The 20,415-nt window shown below is 42.6% G+C and overlaps 2 protein-coding genes across 2 annotated transcripts; both read left to right on the top strand.

Annotated features, from left to right (window-relative positions):
• The first annotated feature begins 354 nt into the window (after nucleotides 1-354).
• On the top strand, nucleotides 355-5,908 carry si:ch211-207l14.1 (uncharacterized). Its single transcript, XM_049570800.1, has 4 exons — nucleotides 355-543; nucleotides 2,542-2,769; nucleotides 2,968-3,057; nucleotides 5,801-5,908. Exons 1-4 carry the CDS (start codon nucleotides 391-393, stop codon nucleotides 5,906-5,908), a joined length of 579 nt encoding a protein of 192 aa, XP_049426757.1. The 5' UTR covers nucleotides 355-390.
• A 2,015-nt stretch (nucleotides 5,909-7,923) lies between these two features.
• On the top strand, nucleotides 7,924-17,885 carry LOC125885075 (vesicle transport protein SFT2B-like). Its single transcript, XM_049570501.1, has 8 exons — nucleotides 7,924-8,123; nucleotides 9,241-9,330; nucleotides 9,941-10,026; nucleotides 10,199-10,280; nucleotides 11,478-11,513; nucleotides 11,852-11,910; nucleotides 12,068-12,097; nucleotides 15,353-17,885. The coding sequence occupies exons 1-8, from the start codon at nucleotides 8,055-8,057 to the stop codon at nucleotides 15,387-15,389; spliced, it is 489 nt and encodes a 162-aa protein (XP_049426458.1). The 5' UTR covers nucleotides 7,924-8,054; the 3' UTR covers nucleotides 15,390-17,885.
• The last annotated feature ends 2,530 nt before the right edge of the window (nucleotides 17,886-20,415 follow it).

The raw sequence follows: 20,415 nt of genomic DNA, 5'->3' as shown, positions 1-20,415 counted from the left end.
TTGCGTGGCTGTAAAGTAGCATAGTTGTAATTCAACCTAGCTTAGTGTAACTGTAACTTAGCCTGGTTTGACGTCACCTTGATGAAACTCGGCTCAGTTGATATTTATTTTGGTAGTGATTAGCTTAGCTGTTTTAGCCTGAATTAGCCTGGTTGTGACTCAGCGTATTATAATTGTTTGTAACTTAAGTATAATTAGCTAGTGCCACAAACAAACGTCCTCACGATGGATCCAGACAAAGACGAAGTTGAAGTGTTTTCGGACGCTGAAAACCCGAGACCTCTGAGTGCACAGGAGGAGGAGGATGAGGAGGAGCTAGAGGAGGAGGAGGAAGGGGAGAAGGAAGAGGATGAGGAGGAGGAGGAGGATGCTAGGATCTTCAATGCCTGGATGCAGCGGTACGGAGCAGGGCAACAGCAGAATAATATTGGAGAAGAGGACGGGAAGGAAGAGGAGGCAGAGGGACGAAGACCTGGGAGTAGGAGCAGTTTAGAGCCTCCAGTCCGCATGAGGGCCGACCGCCGAGCCTCGCTGCCATGTCCGGTAAGAGAACCCAAAACTGTTACACTTAACTCAAAGCTGATTCTACGATTAAAAACTAAACTGATAAAGTCAAGTTCAGTCATGAACGACTCGTGTTGTCTTTTATTTTATGTCCTGTTAGCGACACACAGCTGGCTAGCAACATCAACATGCTAAATATAGTGCCCACTGTTCTTTGGTCTCCACTGGTTTGCTAACATTATTCTTGGCTGTGCTACACTGCGCACTACCCAGGTCAGGTGGGAACTAACATTAGCTAGCTAGCAGCTCATTTGGTGATTACTGCTGGTAACGCCTTCCTGGTGGTGGACCACATTGCCATGGAAACATTATGCCCACCGTTTGGTCTCTGCCCAGGTCGCAGTAAGTTGCTTCATTTTGACCCACAAACCCCTTTTTGCATTGTTAACTGTATTAGCTGTGTTGATAATGCTAATGATGCTAATAGTGCTAACATAGTAAACAATGCTAAAAGGAGCTTGCGGAGGAGACCGTAGAGTGGGCACAATGTTCACACAGCAATGGTGTTGGGCCAGGATGCCGTTACCAGCTGTAACTAGCAAATGAGCAGCGGCGCTAGCTAGCTAGCTCCAACTAGACCTTTGTGGTGTACAGTGCAGTAGCAAAATTAATGTGTAGCCGAACATGTAATCTTTCAATTAGTCATTTTTGACAGTTAACAGTCACCTGTTGACGTCCTTTGACTAAAGTTCAGCTGCCTGTTCGGAACAACGACGTTAAAAGTTGACATGGTGTCAAATCAGAAGCTAGCAGGATCAGCAGTCCAACCCCATGGTCCGTTTGTTGTGGACGTTCTGATCGTAGAACGTTTGGATGTTAAAGTCATCAGATAAATAAACACAAATGGAGAAATGTGAACGTCTGAGGTCATGTGACACGATCAAAACCTCCAGAACAGTCAGTGATGGATGCTGAAACTGAGGAGCTTCAAACTAGTGATTATACTCTGTACTGCGTCTGCTAACAGCTAGCTAGCTAGCAACACTGCTAATTCAGCCATTACTGCTAATAACGCCATCCTGACCCAACAGTGTTGCTGTGGAAACATTGTGCCCACCCTCCGGTCTCCTCCCACATTACCCCAGTGACTAAGCAGCGTATTTAAAGCCCTAAAACCCCCTAAGCGTTGTTTTTGTTTGTTAATTATGTGTAATAAATGTTTATGCACAAGAACCAGATGTAGCCAAATGCTAATTTACAATACCTGTCCACAGGAGGCCTCATTAGCTTTGTTAGCACCGTTAGCAAGCTCAGCACTGCTAACGATGCTAACATAGTCAACAATGCTAAACGAGGTTTTAGCAGCTCAAAATGAAGCCACACTCACCTGGGCGTCCTGGACAGAGCCTAAAGGGTGGGTATGATGTTTGCAGAGCAACGCTTATGGGTCAGAACAGCATCACTAGCAGTAATCACCAACTGTGCGGTGCTGCCAGCTAGCTAACATCAGCTCCAACCCAACCAAGGCTGGCTATGTTAAAATATCACCTTCTCTGAATGGACAGTGCTTTGAGATGTGCCACTAAAGTTCACTGAGTCAGTGCAGTGGTGGACTGAAAGGAATGACTCTCGGTAGAACCTCTGTTCCTTTAGGGGTAACAGTAGAACCAGTCTGACCAGTTGAGTCCAGTTTACTGAAGTTGTGTCTCCAGGCTCTCACAGCTCCTAATTCTAAAGAACAGTGCGGTTCCCCGTGTGCTGTTTTCTGCTCTCGTCTATATTTAGCTGCATTAGAACGAGACGTTCTGCAGCTGAGGTGGCTCAGAACACTTTGGTCCAGTGGGCGGAGCATCAAGTCACTGATGAGGATCAGGGACGTGAAGTCTGGGTAATTACTGACGGGCAGAATGTGATGTTTGACTCAGTGTGTTAATCTGCTGTCAAGAACCGATCACCAGACCTGCTGACTGGATGGATGGTTAAACCTGTAGACCCAGTTGGACCAGGGGTTAACCATCTGTCTCTGTCTCTGTCCAGGCGACTCTGTCGGCCATGCAGCTGTCTCGTCTCCACTCGTCCACCCAGGCTCCGGTGACAGCGAGGGTCCTGCTGCAGCGCACCTCCTCACGCCGCCTCCTGCCGTCACCACAGGACATCGCCGCCCCTGCCAGCTCCGAGAGAAGACCTTCCCTCATACCCACAATCCCTGAAGTCATAGCGCCCGAGAGGCGGGGCCAGTTCAGGAGACGCAACGTCATGTCTCTGGTGGGTAACATACAGGGGGTACACATCTTTGAGACATGTCATTGTCATGTCAGAACCTTCACTACCAACACCTCAACGTCTTTATGCTATGCTATGAAATGGACTCCAGTAAAGTCAAAGTACCTCGTAGTGGTACTTTAGAGTACTCAGTTTCATCTCAGTAATGATAATGATGATGATGATGTGTGTGTGTTACAGAGTGATGCGTACAGTGTGTGTCTGATCTGTCACAATGAGCTGAGTGGAGGAACCAGAGAGCTGCAGTGTTCACACACCTTCCACAAAGAGGTAACTTATATGTGCTTACAGACCCTTTAATGTCACAATGATGTCAGTTTGTTATCAACAGCATTAGCTAACGTTAGCTTTGACAGCACAACAACTATTGGATCTCCCATAAAGTTAGCTCTTTAGCACACAAGCTAGCGTTACATACTTTCAACATATTGTACCGCAGTAGCCAGAACTATAACTATAATATTATTACTTTCAATAATGTTGTTGTAAGCTACTGTCATTACCTGCATCTGTCTCTCTCTCTCTCTCTGTCTCATTGTGTCATGCGGATTACTGATAATTTATTATGCTGATCTGTTCTGTACGACATCTATTGCACGTCTGTCCGTCCTGGAAGAGGGATCCCTCCTCAGTTGCTCTTCCTGAGGTTTCTACCGTTTTTTTTCCCCGTTAAAGGGTTTTTTGGGGAGTTTTTCCTGATCAGCTGTGAGGGTCATAAGGACAGAGGGATGTCGTATGCTGTAAAGCCCTGTGAGGCAAACTGTGATTTGTGATATTGGGCTTTATAAATAAAATTGAATTGAATTGAATTGAACCTTCGACAGCAAAACAAATATCAGTTCTCCCATAATGTTACCTTTTTAGCACATAAGCTAAAGTTAGCTTCGACAGCAAAACAAATATTAGTTCTCCCATAGTTAGCTTTTTAGCACATAAGATAAAGTTAGCTTCGACAGCAAAACAAATATTAGTTCTCCCATAATGTTACCTTTTTAGCACATAAGCTAAAGTTAGCTTCGACAGCAAAACAAATATTAGTTCTCCCATAGTTGGCTTTTTAGCACATAAGATAAAGTTAGCTTCGACAGCAAAACAAATATTAGTTCTCCCATAATGTTAGCTTTTTAGCACATAAGCTAAAGTTAGCTTCAACAGCAAAACAAATATTAGTTCTCCCATAATGTTAGCTTTTTAGCACATAAGCTAAAGTTAGCTTTGACAGCACAACAAATATTGGATCTCCCATAATGTTAGCTTTTTAGTACATAAGCTAAAGTTATCTTCGACAGCAAAACAAATAGTAGTTCTCCCATAATGTTAGCTTTTTAGCAAATAAGCTAAACTAGCTTTGACAGCACAACAAATATTGGATCTCCGATAATGTTAGCTTTTCAGCACACAAGCTGGCATTAGCTTCAACAGTAAAACAAATATTAGTTCTCCCATAATGTTATCTTTTTAGCACATAAGCTAAAGTTAGCTTCGACAGCAAAACAAATATTAGTTCTCACATAATGTTATCTTTTTAGCACATAAGCTAAAGTTAGCTTCGACAGCAAAACAAATATTAGTTCTCACATAATGTTAGCTTTTTAGCACATAAGCTAGCGTTGGCTTCAACAGCACAACAAATATCAGATCTCCAACAATGTTAGCTTTTTAGCACATAAGCTAAACTAGCTTTGACAGCACAGCAAATATTGGATCTCTCATAATGTTAGCTTTTCAGCACACAAGCTAGCATTGGCTTCAACAACAAAACAAATATTAGTTCTCCCATAATGTTACCTTTTTAGTACATAAGCTAATGTTAGCTTCGACAGCAAAACAAATAGTTCTCCCATAATGTTAGCTTTTTAGCACATAAGCTAAAGTTAGCTTTGACAGCACAACAAATATCGGATTTCCCATAATGTTAGCTAGTTAGTGCATTCACTAAGGTTAGCATCGATAGCAAAACAAATATTTCATTTCCCTGTGATGTTAGCTTGTGTGTCTCTGTCCCTGTCCTTATCCCTGTCTCTGTGTGTCTCTCTGTCCCTGTCCTCATTCCTGTCCCTGTCTCTGTCTGTCCCTGTCTCTGTCTCTGTCTCTGTCCCTGTCTCTGTCTCTCTGTCCTTGTCCCTGTCTCTGTCTCTGTCTCTGTCCCTGTCTCTGTCTCTCTGTCCTTGTCCCTGTCTCTGTCCTTGTCCCTGTCTCTGTCTCTGTCTCTGTCCCTGTCTCTGTCTCTCTGTCCTTGTCCCTGTCTCTGTCTTGCCCTGTCCTTCCGTCTCTGTCCCTGTCTCTGTCTGTCCCTGTCTCTGTCTCTGTCTCTGTCCCTGTCTCTCTCTGTCTCTCTGTCCTTGTCCCTGTCTCTGTCTCTGTCTCTGTCCCTGTCTCTGTCTCTCTGTCCTTGTCCCTGTCTCTGTCTTGCCCTGTCCTTCCGTCTCTGTCCCTGTCTCTGTCTGTCCCTGTCTCTGTCTCTGTCTCTGTCTCTCTCTGTCTCTCTGTCTGTCCCTGTCCCTGTCTATTCATGCCTCTCTCTCTGTCGCTGTCTGTCCCTGTCCCTCTGTCCCTGTCTCTGTATGTTCCTGTCTCTGTCTGTCTCTGTCCCTGTCCCTGTCTCTCTCTCTCTCTGTCCCTGTCTGTCTGTTTCTGTTTCTGCCTGTCCCTGTCCCTCTGTCCATGGTTCTGTCTGTCCCTGTCTCTTTCTGTTTCTGTCTCTGCCTGTCCCTCTGTTCCTGTCTGCGTCTGTCCCTGTCTCTGTCCCTGTCCAACTGTCTCTGTCTGTCCCTGTCCATCTGTCTCTGTCCCTGTCTTTGTCTGTCTCTGTCTGTCCCTGTCCCTGTCTATTCATGCCTCTCTCTCTGTCGCTGTCTGTCCCTGTCCCTCTGTCCCTGTCTCTGTATGTTCCTGTCTCTGTCTGTCTCTGTCCCTGTCCATCTGTCTCTCTCTCTGTCTTTGTCTGTCTCTGCCTCTGTCTGTTCCTGTGTATGTCCGTCTGTCTCTGTCTGTCCCTGTCTCTGTGTCGCAGTGTATAGAGGAGTGGCTGTGGAGGAAACAGTCGTGTCCTACGTGTCACGTTCAGGTGTCTGACTCTCAGTCCGTCCACTGGAGCTCCGCCCGGGTTAAAGTCCCCTGAACGCAGCAGCAACATCAGATGGATGAAACATAGATGAAATGGCCAATCAAAACTCGCGCCAACATACAACCACAGTAACCTCACCTGTACCCTGAGACCTGAGACCTCACCTGTAACCTGAGACCTGAGACTTCACCTGTAACCTGAGACTTCACCTGTACCCTGAGACCTGAGACCTCACCTGTAACCTGAGACCTGAGACTTCACCTGTAACCTGAGACTTCACCTGTAACCTGAGACCTCGCCTGTAACCTGAGACCTGAGACTTCACCTGTAACCTGAGACCTGAGACCTCACCTGTAACCTGAGACCTCGCCTGTAACCTGAGACCTGAGACTTCACCTGTAACCTGAGACCTCGCCTGTAACCTGAGACCTGAGACCTCACCTGTAACCTGAGACCTCGCCTGTAACCTGAGACCTCACCTGTAACCTGAGACCTCACCTGTACCCTGAGACCTGAGACCTCACCTGTAACCTGAGACCTGAGACTTCACCTGTACCCTGAGACCTGAGACCTCACCTGTACCCTGAGACCTCACCTGTAACCTGAGACCTGAGACCTCGCCTGTAACCTGAGACCTCGCCTGTAACCTGAGACCTCACCTGTAACCTGAGACCTGAGACCTCACCTGTAACCTGAGACCTCGCCTGTAACCTGAGACCTGAGACCTCACCTGTAACCTGAGACCTGAGACTTCACCTGTAACCTGAGACCTGAGACTTCACCTGTATCCTGAGACCTGAGACCTCACCTGTACCCTGAGACCTGAGACTTCACCTGTACCCTGAGACCTGAGACCTCACCTGTAACCTGAGACTTCACCTGTAACCTGAGACCTGAGACCTCACCTGTAACCTGAGACCTGAGACTTCACCTGTAACCTGAGACCTGAGACTTCACCTGTAACCTGAGACCTGAGACTTCACCTGTACCCTGAGACCTGAGACCTCACCTGTAACCTGAGACCTGAGACTTCACCTGTACCCTGAGACCTGAGACCTCACCTGTACCCTGAGACCTCACCTGTAACCTGAGACCTGAGACCTCACCTGTAACCTGAGACCTGAGACCTCACTTGTAACCTGAGACCTGAGACCTCACCTGTATAAATAAAATAAAAACAACAGTATATTAAATGTCACCTGTGCGATGTCACCTTAACTCTGGTTTTATTACTGTACTGATTATTTCTCTTCTTTTTTAAAATGGATCTCATTGGAATATATTTATTGTTTGTTTTGTTGTTGTTTATGTGCTTAGATATTTGTGTTTTGTTTATGTTTATTCAAAGCCTAATAAAGTGTAAAAAATTACTGCAGTGGAATTTAAAGAACTTGTATTTTTATTTTCTGCTCCTTTATTATTATAAATATTTACCTGACAGTACTGATACTACATATAATCAATAATCACTGATGATGTCACTGATGATGTCACTGATGAATTTATTATTAATACTGGTGGTACTGTAGAATACTGTTTTTGTATAGTAGTATTTTTATAGAATAATTTTCTATATAGCAGTATTTTTATCTAATATTTCATATAATAGTATTTTGAGATAAGAATATTTTAATCAGTAGATTTATATATATATATATATATATATATATATATATATATATATATATATATATATTTATTTCTTATATAGAAATATTAGCAGTGTTTGTAATTTTTACTGCAGTAACAGATCAGAATAGGTCTTCTTCTTCTTCTTCTTCTTCTTCACCACCCTTTTCTTCTTCATCTTTTTCGTCTCCCTCTTCTTCTCTTCTCTCAGTGTAAACACCATGATAATGTAGTATATATTCTGCCAACAGCCTCAGGGGATGACTCTAATATGTTAGTTTGATGATGACGTCATGTGAGCACATATTAGTTTTCAGAGAAGAAGAAGAAGAAGCAATTGCTGTAATTACATGTCAAAAATGACTGCGTGTAGAGGAAACAGCGCCCCCCTCTCAACCCAGTGTGGCCGGAGGCGGTACTGCAGAAGGAAGTGCTGCACCTGTTGACTTTTGTTTGGGAAGACGGAACCTGCGGAGAACACACACCTGTAGATACACACCTGAACGAAACATACCTGTAGAAACCCACCTGCGAACCGTGTTGAGACAGTCAGATAGCAGAGCCGGACCGGATGGACAAACTGAAGAAGGTTCTGAGTGGAAACGATGACGGAAACACCGACGGGACCGGAATCATAGAGGTAAGATGAAGCTAACAGGTTAGCATCATCATCGTCATCATCACCACCATCCTATTGCTGCTGTTACTGTTAGCATGTTAGCATCTTAGCTGCTCTTTACCGGAAACAGCTCCAGTTAAAGAGTAACTCACAGATACTCTAACAGCACTCGGTCACACCTACTGCCCTCTGTTACTGAAGTAATGATACTCTAACAGCACTCGGTCACACCTACTGCCCTCTGTTACTGAAGTAATGATACTCTAACAGCACTCGGTCACACCTACTGCCCTCTGTTACTGAAGTAATGATACTCTAACAGCACTCGGTCACACCTACTGCCCTCTGTTACTGAAGTAATGATACTCTAACAGCACTCGGTCACACCTACTGCCCTCAGTTACTGAAGTAATGATACTCTAACAGTACTCGGTCACACCTACTGCCCTCAGTTACTGAAGTAATGATACTCTAACAGTACTCGGTCACACCTAGTGCCCTCAGTTACTGAAGTAATGATACTCTAACAGTACTCGGTCACACCTACTGCCCTCAGTTACTGAAGTAATGATACTCTAACAGTACTCGGTCACACCTACTGCCCTCAGTTACTGAAGTAATGATACTCTAACAGCACTCGGTCACACCTACTGCCCTCAGTTACTGAAGTAATGATACTCTAACAGCACTCGGTCACACCTACTGCCCTCAGTTACTGAAGTAATGATACTCTAACAGTACTCGGTCACACCTACTGCCCTCTGTTACTGAAGTAATGATACTCTAACAGTACTCGGTCACACCTACTGCCCTCAGTTACTTAAGTAATGATATTCTAACAGCACTCTGTTACTGTAAAGTACTCTTTTACAGCAGTAACAGTCCTGTTTTATCATCACTTTGCAGTTACAGTATTATTGATTATCGATAAGCTGATCAGCTGTCAGAGCTTACTGTATAATGGCATTATTGATTATCGATAAGCCGATCAGCTGTCAGAGCTTATTGTATCATATTATTGATTATTGATACCTCTCAGACTCAGACTGATGTATCAGATCACGTGTTCACTGTTGTGTTTACTGTGTGATGAAACCTAAACATGATGATGTCACTGATGACAACGTCACCTCTGCAGAGAGCCAGTGAGGCGTCCACGCTGGCCTGGGGGACGAGGGTGAAGGGCTTCATCGTCTGCTTCGTGCTGGGCGTCTTCTGCTCCATCCTGGTGAGGGTCTCCATGGTGACAGTCCACTGTCTGTCTGTCTGTCTGTCTGTCTCCATGGTAACATCCTGTCTGATTATTCTGCATGTATCCATGGTAACAGATTGTCTGTGTGTCTGTCTGTCACTTTTTAATGTAACATCTTGTCTTGTTGTTTGCATCTGTTTCCATGGTAACAGCTTTTTTTGTCTATTGTTTCCATGGTAACCTGTCAGTCTGTCTTTCCGCTTGTCTGTATCCGTGGTAACGATCTGTTTGTCCGTCTGTCACTTCCTATTGTAAGAGCTTGTCTTATTTTTCCTGTGTGTTTCCATGGTAACCAGTTTATCTGTCTGTATTTTTTCTCTGTTTCCGTGGTAACAGCCTCTTTTGTCTTCCTGGCTGTATCCAAGGTAACATTCTGTCTGTGTGTATCCACGGTAACCCCCTGTCTGTCTGTGTCTAGATGGTAACAGTCTGTCTGTCTCCATGGTAACAGTCTGTCGGTCTCTGTTTTCCTCTGCTGCCATAACAAAATTGTGTGTCTTGTCTTATTGTCTGTATCCATGGTAACCTCCTGTCTGTCTGTGTGTATCCATTGTAACCTCCTGTCTGTGTGTCTCCATGGTAACAGGGCAGCTGTCTGCTGTGGGTCCCAGTTGTTGGTCTTGCTGTGTTCGCTGTCCTCTACAGTGTGGGAAACATCTGCGCTCTGGCCAGGTAACGACCACGTCATCCCTGAGGTGTACTTTCAGTGTCATGAACTCTATTACCCATCATCCCTCAGAGCTTCTCTCAGTGTCATGAACTCTATTACCCATCATCCCTCAGGACTGCTCTCAGTGGTTCCCTTTGGTTGATGATGTCACATGTCATCCTGTGTGTGTTTCAGCACCTTGTTTCTGATTGGTCCGTGTCGACAGCTGAAGACCATGTGTGCTAAAGAGAGAGCCTTTGCCACCGCCATCATGCTGGTGAGGTCACACGTGCAGTATTCAGTGTGCAGTGCACGGTGCGCAGTGTACAGTGTACAGTGTATAGTGTGCAGTGTACAATGTACAGTGTGTAGTGTGTAGTATACAGTGTGTAGTGTACAGTGTGCAGTGTGTAGTATACAGTGTGTAGTATACAGTGTGTAGTGTACAGTGTGTAGTATACAGTGTGCAGTGTACAGCGTATGATGTGCAGTATACAGTGTACAGTGTAGTATAGGCTACAGTGTGTAGTATACAGTGTACAGTGTGTAGTATACAGTGTGCAGTGTACAGCGTATAATGTGCAGTATACAGTGTACAGTGTAGTATAGGCTACAGTGTGTAGTATACAGTGTACAGTGTGTAGTATACAGTGTGCAGTGTACAGCGTATAATGTGCAGTATACAGTGTACAGTGTAGTATAGGCTACAGTGTGTAGTATACAGTGTGCAGTGTGTAGTAAACAGTGTGCAGTGTGCAGTGTACAGCGTATGATGTGCAGTATACAGTGTACAGTGTAGTATAGGCTACAGTGTGTAGTATACAGTGTGCAGTGTGTAGTATACAGTGTGCAGTGTACAGCGTATGATGTGCAGTATACAGTGTACAGTGTAGTATAGGCTACAGTGTGTAGTATACAGTGTGCAGTGTACAGTGTACAATGTGTAGTACACAGTGGGCAGTTTGCAGTATACAGTATGCAGTTTGCAATATACGGTGTGCAATGTGCAGTATACAGTGTGCAGTGTAGTATAGTGTACAGTGTGTAGTATGCAGTATACAGTGTGTGGTATGCCGTTTACTGTGTGCAGTGTACAGTGTGTTGTATACAGTGTACAGTGTACAATGTACAGTGTGTAGTGTGTAGTATACAGTGTGCAGTGTGTAGTATACAGTGTACAGTATACAGTGTACAATGTAGTATAGTGTACAGTGTGTAGTATGCAGTTTACTGTGTGCAGTGTACAGTGTACAATGTAGTATAGTGTCCAGTTTGTTGTATACAGTGTACAGTGTGTAGTTTACTGTGTGCGGTGCACAGTGTGTAGCATAGAGTGCAGTGTACAGTGTGTAGTGTACAGTGTGTAGTATACAATGTATTGTTTATAGTGTGCAGTGTGTAGTATGCAGTTTAGTTTGTACTGTGTGTAGCATAGAGTGTGTAGTCTAAAGTGTGTACCTATGTGTGTCTCCAGGTGTGTCTGGTCCTGACTCTGTGTTCTGCGTTCTGGGTGAGACAAACCAACTCTCAGCTTCTATCACTCACTATCATCGTGTGTGTGTGTGTGTGTGTGTGTGTGTGTGTGTGTGTCTGGAGGACTCACACTCACTGCTGTACCTGTGTGTGTGTGTGTGTGTGGAGGACTCACACTCACTGCTGTACCTGTGTGTGTGTGTGTGTGTGGAGGACTCACACTCACTGCTGTACCTGTGTGTGTGTGTGTGTGTGTGTGTGTGTGTGTGTGTGTGGAGGACTCACACTCACTGCTGTACCTGTGTGTGTGTGTGTGTGTGTGTGTGTGTGTGTGTGTGTGTGTGTGCGTGTGCCTGTATGTGTGTACCTGTCCAGTGGAAGAACAACGGTCTGGCTCTCCTCTTCTGTGTCCTTCAGTTTCTGGCCTTCACCTGGTAATAACAACACACACACATTTATATACATATAAACATATGTATACCTGTCTGTCTGTCCATCCGTCCATCTGTCTGTCCGTCTGTCCATTTGTCCATCTGTCCTTCTGTCCATCTGTCCATCTGTCTGTCTGACTGCTGCTGTTGGTCTTCACAGGTACGGACTGTCATACATCCCCTTCGCCAGGTAACACTCTCCTACTCTTTACTTTACCATTATGTGTTTCATATACAGTACAGGCCAAAAGTTTGGACACACCTTCTCATTCAATGCGTTTTCTTTATTTTCATGACTATTTACATTGTAGATTCTCACTGAAGGCATCAAAACTATGAATGAACACATGTGGAGTTATGTACTTAACAAACAAAAGGTGAAATAACTGAAAACATGTTTTATATTCTAGTTTCTTCAAAATAGCCACCCTTTGCTCTGATTACTGCTTTGCACACTCTTGGCATTCTCTCCATGAGCTTCAAGAGGTAGTCACCTGAAATGGTTTCCACTTCACAGGTGTGCCTTATCAGGGTTAATTAGTGGAATTTCTTGCTTTATCAATGGGGTTGGGACCATCAGTTGTGTTGTGCAGAAGTCAGGTTAATACACAGCCGACAGCCCTATTGGACAACTGTTAAAATTCATATTATGGCAAGAACCAATCAGCTAACTAAAGAAAAACGAGTGGCCATCATTACTTTAAGAAATGAAGGTCAGTCAGTCCGGAAAATTGCCAAAACTTTAAATGTGTCCCCAAGTGGAGTCGCAAAAACCATCAAGCGCTACAACGAAACTGGCACACATGAGGACCGACCCAGGAAAGGAAGACCAAGAGTCACCTCTGCTTCTGAGGATAAGTTCATCCGAGTCACCAGCCTCAGAAATCGCAAGTTAACAGCAGCTCAGATCAGAGACCAGATGAATGCCACACAGAGTTCTAGCAGCAGACCCATCTCTAGAACAACTGTTAAGAGGAGACTGTGCGAATCAGGCCTTCATGGTCAAATAGCTGCTAGGAAACCACTGCTAAGGAGAGGCAACAAGCAGAAGAGATTTGTTTGGGCCAAGAAACACAAGGAATGGACATTAGACCAGTGGAAATCTGTGCTTTGGTCTGATGAGTCCAAATTTGAGATCTTTGGTTCCAACCGCCGTGTCTTTGTGAGGCGCAGAAAAGGTGAACGGATGGATTCCACATGCCTGGTTCCCACTGTGAAGCATGGAGGAGGAGGTGTGATGGTGTGGGGGTGTTTTGCTGGTGACACTGTTGGGGATTTATTCAAAATTGAAGGCACACTGAACCAGCATGGCTACCACAGCATCCTGCAGCGACATGCCATCCCATCCGGTTTGCGTTTAGCTGGACGATCATTTATTTTTCAACAGGACAATGACCCCAAACACACCTCCAGGCTGTGTAAGGGCTATTTGACCAAGAAGGAGAGTGATGGAGTGCTGCGGCAGATGACCTGGCCTCCACAGTCACCGGACCTGAACCCAATGGAGATGGTTTGGGGTGAGCTGGACCGCAGAGTGAAGGCAAAGGGGCCAACAAGTGCTAAACACCTCTGGGAACTCCTTCAAGACTGTTGGAAAACCATTTCAGGTGACTACCTCTTGAAGCTCATGGAGAGAATGCCAAGAGTGTGCAAAGCAGTAATCAGAGCAAAGGGTGGCTATTTTGAAGAAACTAGAATATAAAACATGTTTTCAGTTATTTCACCTTTTTTTGTTAAGTACATAACTCCACATGTGTTCATTCATAGTTTTGATGCCTTCAGTGAGAATCTACAATGTAAATAGTCATGAAAATAAAGAAAACGCATTGAATGAGAAGGTGTGTCCAAACTTTTGGCCTGTACTGTATGTTATATATTTCATACTGTATACCAATATTTAATCATATATGTTGATCACATATTTGATTTAATATTTATCTATGTTAAATTTGATCACATATTTGATTTAATATGTGATCAAATTTAAAATATATATATTTGATCACATATTTGATTTAATATGTGATCAAATTTAAAATATATATATTTGATCACATATTTAATTTTATATTTATATATGTTATATTTGATCACATATTTAATTTTATAGTTATATATGTTATATTTTATCACATATTTGATTTAATATTTATATATGTTAAATTTGATCACATATTTAATTTTATATTTATACATGTTTGATAGCACAGCCAGTTAGCCTCCGCTAGTCTCTGAGCTAGCCCCGGCTCTCCGTTTGGATCCAACCGGAGCACCGAGCCCTGGTTTGTTATTTAGGTTAAAGTGGGAAGAAGCAGCGGGTTTATCGGGCAGCTGAGTGAAGTGGAGGCTGCGGAGGAAACACCGGGATGGGTTAATGCCTGGAGCTTGAGTTATTAGCGGCTCGGTCCCTGCAATGGGTCAGACGTTACGGTTGTGTTAAGTGAGTAAGTTAGCACAGCAACCCAGCTAACATTTTCAATTAGCATTGTAAAATGTAGCCTCCCCGCAAGGCTACATTTGTGTAATATATTTGCTGAGATGGAGGCAAGGCTCAGTGACTAGAAGAGCTGATAGAAGCGCTCCATAGCTGTAAGTTACTCCAGTAGCCGGTGGCAGCCAACTCGGCTAGTGCTAACACCGGGAGCTAACGCTAACATTCCTCCTCCGTGAGTGAGAGTGATGTTGTAGCCTAGCAGGCAGCCCACGAGCCTGGCGGGCAGCCTGGCAGGCTGCTCAAGCTCCGGACATTAACCCATCCCGGTGTTTCCTCCGCAGCCTCCACTTCACCCAGCTTCACTCAGCTGCCTGATAAACCCGCTGCTTCTTCCCACTTTAACCTGAAGCAATGTTTTAGCCTAGCGGGCAGCCTGCGAGCCAGATGCCCGCTAGGCTAAAACATCGCTCTCACTCACGGAGAAGAGGAGAAATGTTAGTGTTAGCTCCCGGTGTTAGCACTAGCCGAGTCGGCTGCCACCGGCTACTGGAGTAACTTGCAGCTATGGAGCACATCTACCAGCTCCTCTACTCACTGAGCCTCGCCTCCATCTCAGCAAATATATTACATTTATTACAGGGACCATCATCATTGAAGTAGGCAGTGGAATAGCTAAACACAGCAGAGACCGAGACATCGCTACCTGCTAGACGAGGCGAGTGGGGGGTGGGGGGGTGGAGAACAGGGGTAGGAGGAGGGAGGAGTGGCTCATGACACACTTTGTTTTGGTCTACAGGCAGTGCACAACATCAAACCTAGCGGTGAAACGATTTCGCTTTTTGCTCCTTTAATAAATTAAAATAAAATTAATTTAATGTTTATACATGTTATATTTTACACATATTTAATATTATAATTATTTTGTCATTTGTAATATAATATTTACATGTTATGCAACATGTAATTTGTTATGTATATTACATTTGATTTTTTTTTCTCTCTCTCTTTCAGAGATGGAATCATCAAATTATGTTCGATGTGTCTCTGAAGTCCCGCCCCTCTGTCTGTCTGACCAGTCAGGATGCTGCGAGGGGTGTATCAATCGGCAGCTGATCGAAGGCCTTTAAACATTTCAACCTCCAAAATTTACAAACTCAGGTGTCGGTTTCCCTGGAGACAGGTTACCTTGTGTTAACCACTGTTAGCTGTTAGCATGTTAGCCTGTTAACTGTTAGCAAGTTAATTGTTAATTGTTATCTTTTAGCTGTTAGCTGTTAACATGGTAACTGTTATCTTTTAACTGTAACTTTCAATTGTTACTCATTAGCATTTTAACTCTAACTTTCAATTGTTACCCGTTAACATTTTAACTGTACATTTTAGCTGTTAGCATGGTAACTGTTAGCTTATGGCATGGTAACTGTTATCCTTTAACCGTAACTTTCAATTGTTACCTGTTTAACTGTACATATTAGCTGTTAGCATGGTAACTGTTAACATTTGCCTGTTCGCAGGTAGCATGTTAGCTGTTAGCATGTTAACTTTTAACTGTTAACATTTAACTGTTGGCTGTTAACTATTAATCATTAGCTGTTAGCATGTTCACTGTCAACTCACGCATTTTAATTGTTAGCACGTTAAATGTTAACTTTTTACTGTTAGTTGTTAGCTGTTAACTGTTAGCATGTTAATTGTTTATTGTTAGCATTGTAACTGTTGCCATGATAACTGTTAGCTGTTATCTGTAAGCTTTCAGCATGGTAACTGTTAATTCTTACCTGTTAGCTTTTAGTATGTTAACTGGTAGCTTTTAGCATGTTAGCTGTTAGCCTGTTAATTGGTAACCGTTAACCATTACCTGTTCACATGCTAACAGCCAGGTGATAACAGTCAACCATTAGCACGGTAACTGTTAACTTTTAATTGTTGCTTGTTAACTCTTAGCTGTCAGCATGTTAGCTGTCAGCATGTTAGCTGTTAGCATCTTAGCTGTCAGATGTGATATTAATATGTTTGTATGTTATAAATCGTCGTCACTTTTTGTGTTTTCAGAGACGAGACTAAAAGATGAAGAACAAAATATCAAACAGATTTTATTTTATTATGTAGATGATTTTCATAACTGTAAAGTTTTAAATTCAATAACAGACTAACAGAAAAAAAACTTAAATTCTGCAGATTTCAAATTAAAACATCAGATAAATCTGAATCTGAATCTGATGTGATGGCAGGGAGAGTGATGACTTCCTGTTTGCTGCTCACAGAGAAAACTTTATCGTAACGTTAAAATGACAAACAGAAAAAAGCACAAAGTATTTTACGGCGACAGTAATTATATTTATTTATACAGAAACTTTTAAAGTGCAGACACAAACACGGACAGCATATCAGGCTTTTATTTTGTCTTCAACAGGAAGTAAAACATACCAAAGTTTATTTTTACGGCACCTTTAAACAACAAGACAAAAACCCCCCCCAAAAAAACAGGATGTATATAACGACAAAAACAGAAGATAAAAAACGAAGAGTCAGAGTTACAGATTTGATTTCAGAAAATACAAACAGAAAACCTGAATGTTGATTTTAATGTTTCATGTTTAATCTGAGGTTTAAGAATTCCTACGCACCTTGAATGTCTCAGACAGGAGGACTGTAGTTTCAGTTTTCTTCAGGTCGTCTTCTTGTTTTATGGTTAGAATCATTTCAGTACAAACATTTCACTCATGTCTTTATCAGTTCGCCTGTCACAGGATTAGAAAATTTCTGGGATGTTTTCAGTAAATTTTGTGTAAAATTTATTCGGGAAGTAAAGCTCAGGAGTTTGTTACATATTTTCTTTATTTTTTCGTAGTTTAAAAAAATGTACCTGTGAAATGTAAACTCATTTTGTTGGAAAATGCACATTAGAAAGCAAGACTAAGTCTGATGATACATCAGGTTAAAAGTATGTATGTTTGTGAAGGGTCAGTAAACTTCCCAAAAATGTCTGGTAAAATTTTAGTAAATGCCCGCTAAGTTTTTGTAAATGTCAGCTAAATTTCCAGTAAATGTCCATGTAGTTTCCAGTAAATATCTGGTCAATTTTCAGTAAATGTCCAGTAATTTCTCAGTAAATCAGATGTCCAGTGTAGGTCCATATATTTTCATGAAAAATATCAGGTATAGTGTATTTCCAGTAAATATCTGGTAAATTTCAAGTCAACGTCCACTAAATTTCCAGTAAATGTTGAGTAAATGTCCAGTATGTTCTCAGTGGGTGTCCAGTATATTTCCAAAACATGTCCAGTAACATTGTGGTAAATTATCAGTAAATGTCATGTACATTTTCACTGAATTTCTTGTACATTTCTAGTAAATTTCCAGTAAATTTCCGGGAAATTTGAAGTCAATATCAGCTAAATGTCAAGTACATTTTCTGTATGGCGAGGACATTGTTGGTAAATGTCTGCTAAATATTCCAGGGAAGTTGAGCTCAGGAGTGTTGTTTAAGAAATATATAGTTCTTAAAATTTTACCATAAAAATGTACCTGTTATTAGCCAGGAGTGGGGGGGGGGGGGGGGGGGGGGGTGTTGTTGTTGTTGTTGTTTATTAAATGTTCAATCTGATGTTAAGTTAATCAACTTATTCAGTTGAAGTTTAGTTTTCTTTTTTCCCGGTTTAAAGTGATGATGATGGTGATGATGATGATGGTGACCTTCTTATTTACATGTTTCCACCCTGAATATTCCAGACACTGTCAGCCGTGGTTGCTATTCACAACAGAGTTTTAAAAATTCCTACACCACCTGAACGCCTCAGACTGGGAGACTGTGGTTAAACCAGTAAGATCCAGTTCAGCTGCTGGTTTCATGGTTTGTGTTTGTTTCTAAAACGATTTTATTATTTTAATAAAAACAGTAGAAACAATCTGTTTGACGTCTTTAAATATAAAAACTTCCTGCTGAATATGAAATTCACTTTTTTAAATACACGGAGATAAACCAGAGTTTAACCCTTGAAGTGTGTGTGTGTGTGTGTGTGTGCGTGTGTGTGCATGTGTGTGTTTAACATTTAATGTCCTGAACAGATCAGAGATGTGTGTGTGTGTGTGTGTGTGTGTGTGTGTGTGTGTGTGTGTGTGTGTGTGTGTGTGTGTGTGTGTGTGTGTGTGTGTTACCTGTTGTTCTGATGTGTACCTGCCGCCCCGGTCAACGCTGTCTTTATGCCTGTTAAGTCTGTAAAGCCTGTAATCTCCACCCGCTGATTAAAACACACACACACACACACACACACACACACACACACACACACACACACAGGGGGATGTCATGTGTCGCTGTGTGTTTCCAGATGTTGACCTATCCTCCATTACATGCTGATCTGAACAGACTCAGGTGTTTGTCAGCTGACATTTAAACCTCCAGGACGAACCTGACCTGTTTTCCTCCACTCCTCTGAATGATCAACTATCCACTGATTGGTTTATAAAAGATGATGTCATCATCTGGTCCATACTAACACTGCTTAACTCTGAGTTTACGAGAGAAAACACTTTCAGATCTTCACCTGCGCTGAAACACCTGAACGAGAAGATAAAAACAGTTTTCTAAGAAGTTTTCTAATCAACAGAGATGATCCACTCTGGAGATCGCTTTTTATTAAAGGCTGTGTTTTTGTTTCAGTTCACAGCAATTTCAAAAAGATTCACACTAAGAAACTAAAAGGAAGATTTTTATTTTATTTTGTTCATCACTAATTTTCCTTGTCCACACTAACATGGAAAAACATGACTGTTGTTTGTTGTTTGTTTTCCAATTGATCCACTGAGGTGACTTCTCCGTCCACAGTAACGCTACTGAACTCTGAGTTTACAAGAAAAACCCACTTTCAAATCTTCATCTGCACTTGTCTAAATCTCAGGACCACATTTACAGATGTTATCCGTCTCATAGATCATGTTTGTAAAAGCTCAGTTTTCTTCATCCTAAAACATGTTTTCCTCATCCACACTAAAATTCAAGGACGTCCAGAATTTCCGCCCTGAAGACCTTTTTCAAAATAGTTAGATGATGTCCATCACAATAAAGATTGAGGTGAGCTTTCTTCATCTAAACCAAACTTTAAGAAGCCCTTGAAGCCGCTAAAGGAACATTTGTACCTCCTGAAGGACTTGTTGAACCACCTAAAGGAGCCTAAGTACCTTCTGAAGGACTTCTTCAACCACCTAAAGGAACCTTAGTACCTCCTGAAAGACTTCTTCAACCACCTAAAGGAACCTTTGTACCTCCTGAAGGACTTCTTCAACCACCTAAAGGAACCTTTGTACCTCCTGAAGGACTTGTTGAACCACCTAAAGGAACCTAAGTACCTTCTGAAGGACTTCTTCAACCACCTAAAGGAACCTTAGTACCTCCTGAAAGACTTCTTCAACCACCTAAAGGAACCTAAGTACCCCCTGAAGGACTTCTTCAACCACCTAAAGGACGTCGTGAACTACCTAAAGGAACCTACGTACCTTCTGAAGGACTTCTTGAACCACCTAAAGGAACCTAAGTACCACCTAAAGGACCTCTTGAACCACCCAAAGGAACCTAAGTACCACCTAAAGGACCTCTTGAACCATCTAAAGGAACCTAAGTACCCCCTGAAGGACTTCTTCAACCACCTAAAGGACGTCTTGAACTACCTAAAGGAACCTACGTACCTTCTGAAGGACTTCTTGAACCACCTAAAGGAACCTAAGTACCACCTAAAGGACCTCTTGAACCACCCAAAGGAACCTAAGTACCACCTAAAGGACCTCTTGAACCATCTAAAGGAACCTTTGTACCTCCTAAAGGACTTCTTGAACCACCTAAAGGAACCTAAGTACCTCCTGAAGGACTTCTTCAACCACCTAAAGGACGTCTTGAACTACCTAAAGGAACCTACGTACCTTCTGAAGGACTTCTTGAACCACCTAAAGGAACCTAAGTACCACCTAAAGGACCTCTTGAACCACCCAAAGGAACCTTAGTACCACCTAAAGGACTTCTTGAACCATCTAAAGGAACCTTAGTACCTCCTAAAGGACCTCTTGAACCACCCAACGGA

This window comes from Epinephelus fuscoguttatus, linkage group LG24 (genome assembly GCF_011397635.1).
Source record: "Epinephelus fuscoguttatus linkage group LG24, E.fuscoguttatus.final_Chr_v1".
In the NCBI taxonomy this organism is placed as follows: Eukaryota; Metazoa; Chordata; class Actinopteri; order Perciformes; family Serranidae; genus Epinephelus; species Epinephelus fuscoguttatus.
This window is presented reverse-complemented; position numbering and strand designations above follow the sequence as displayed.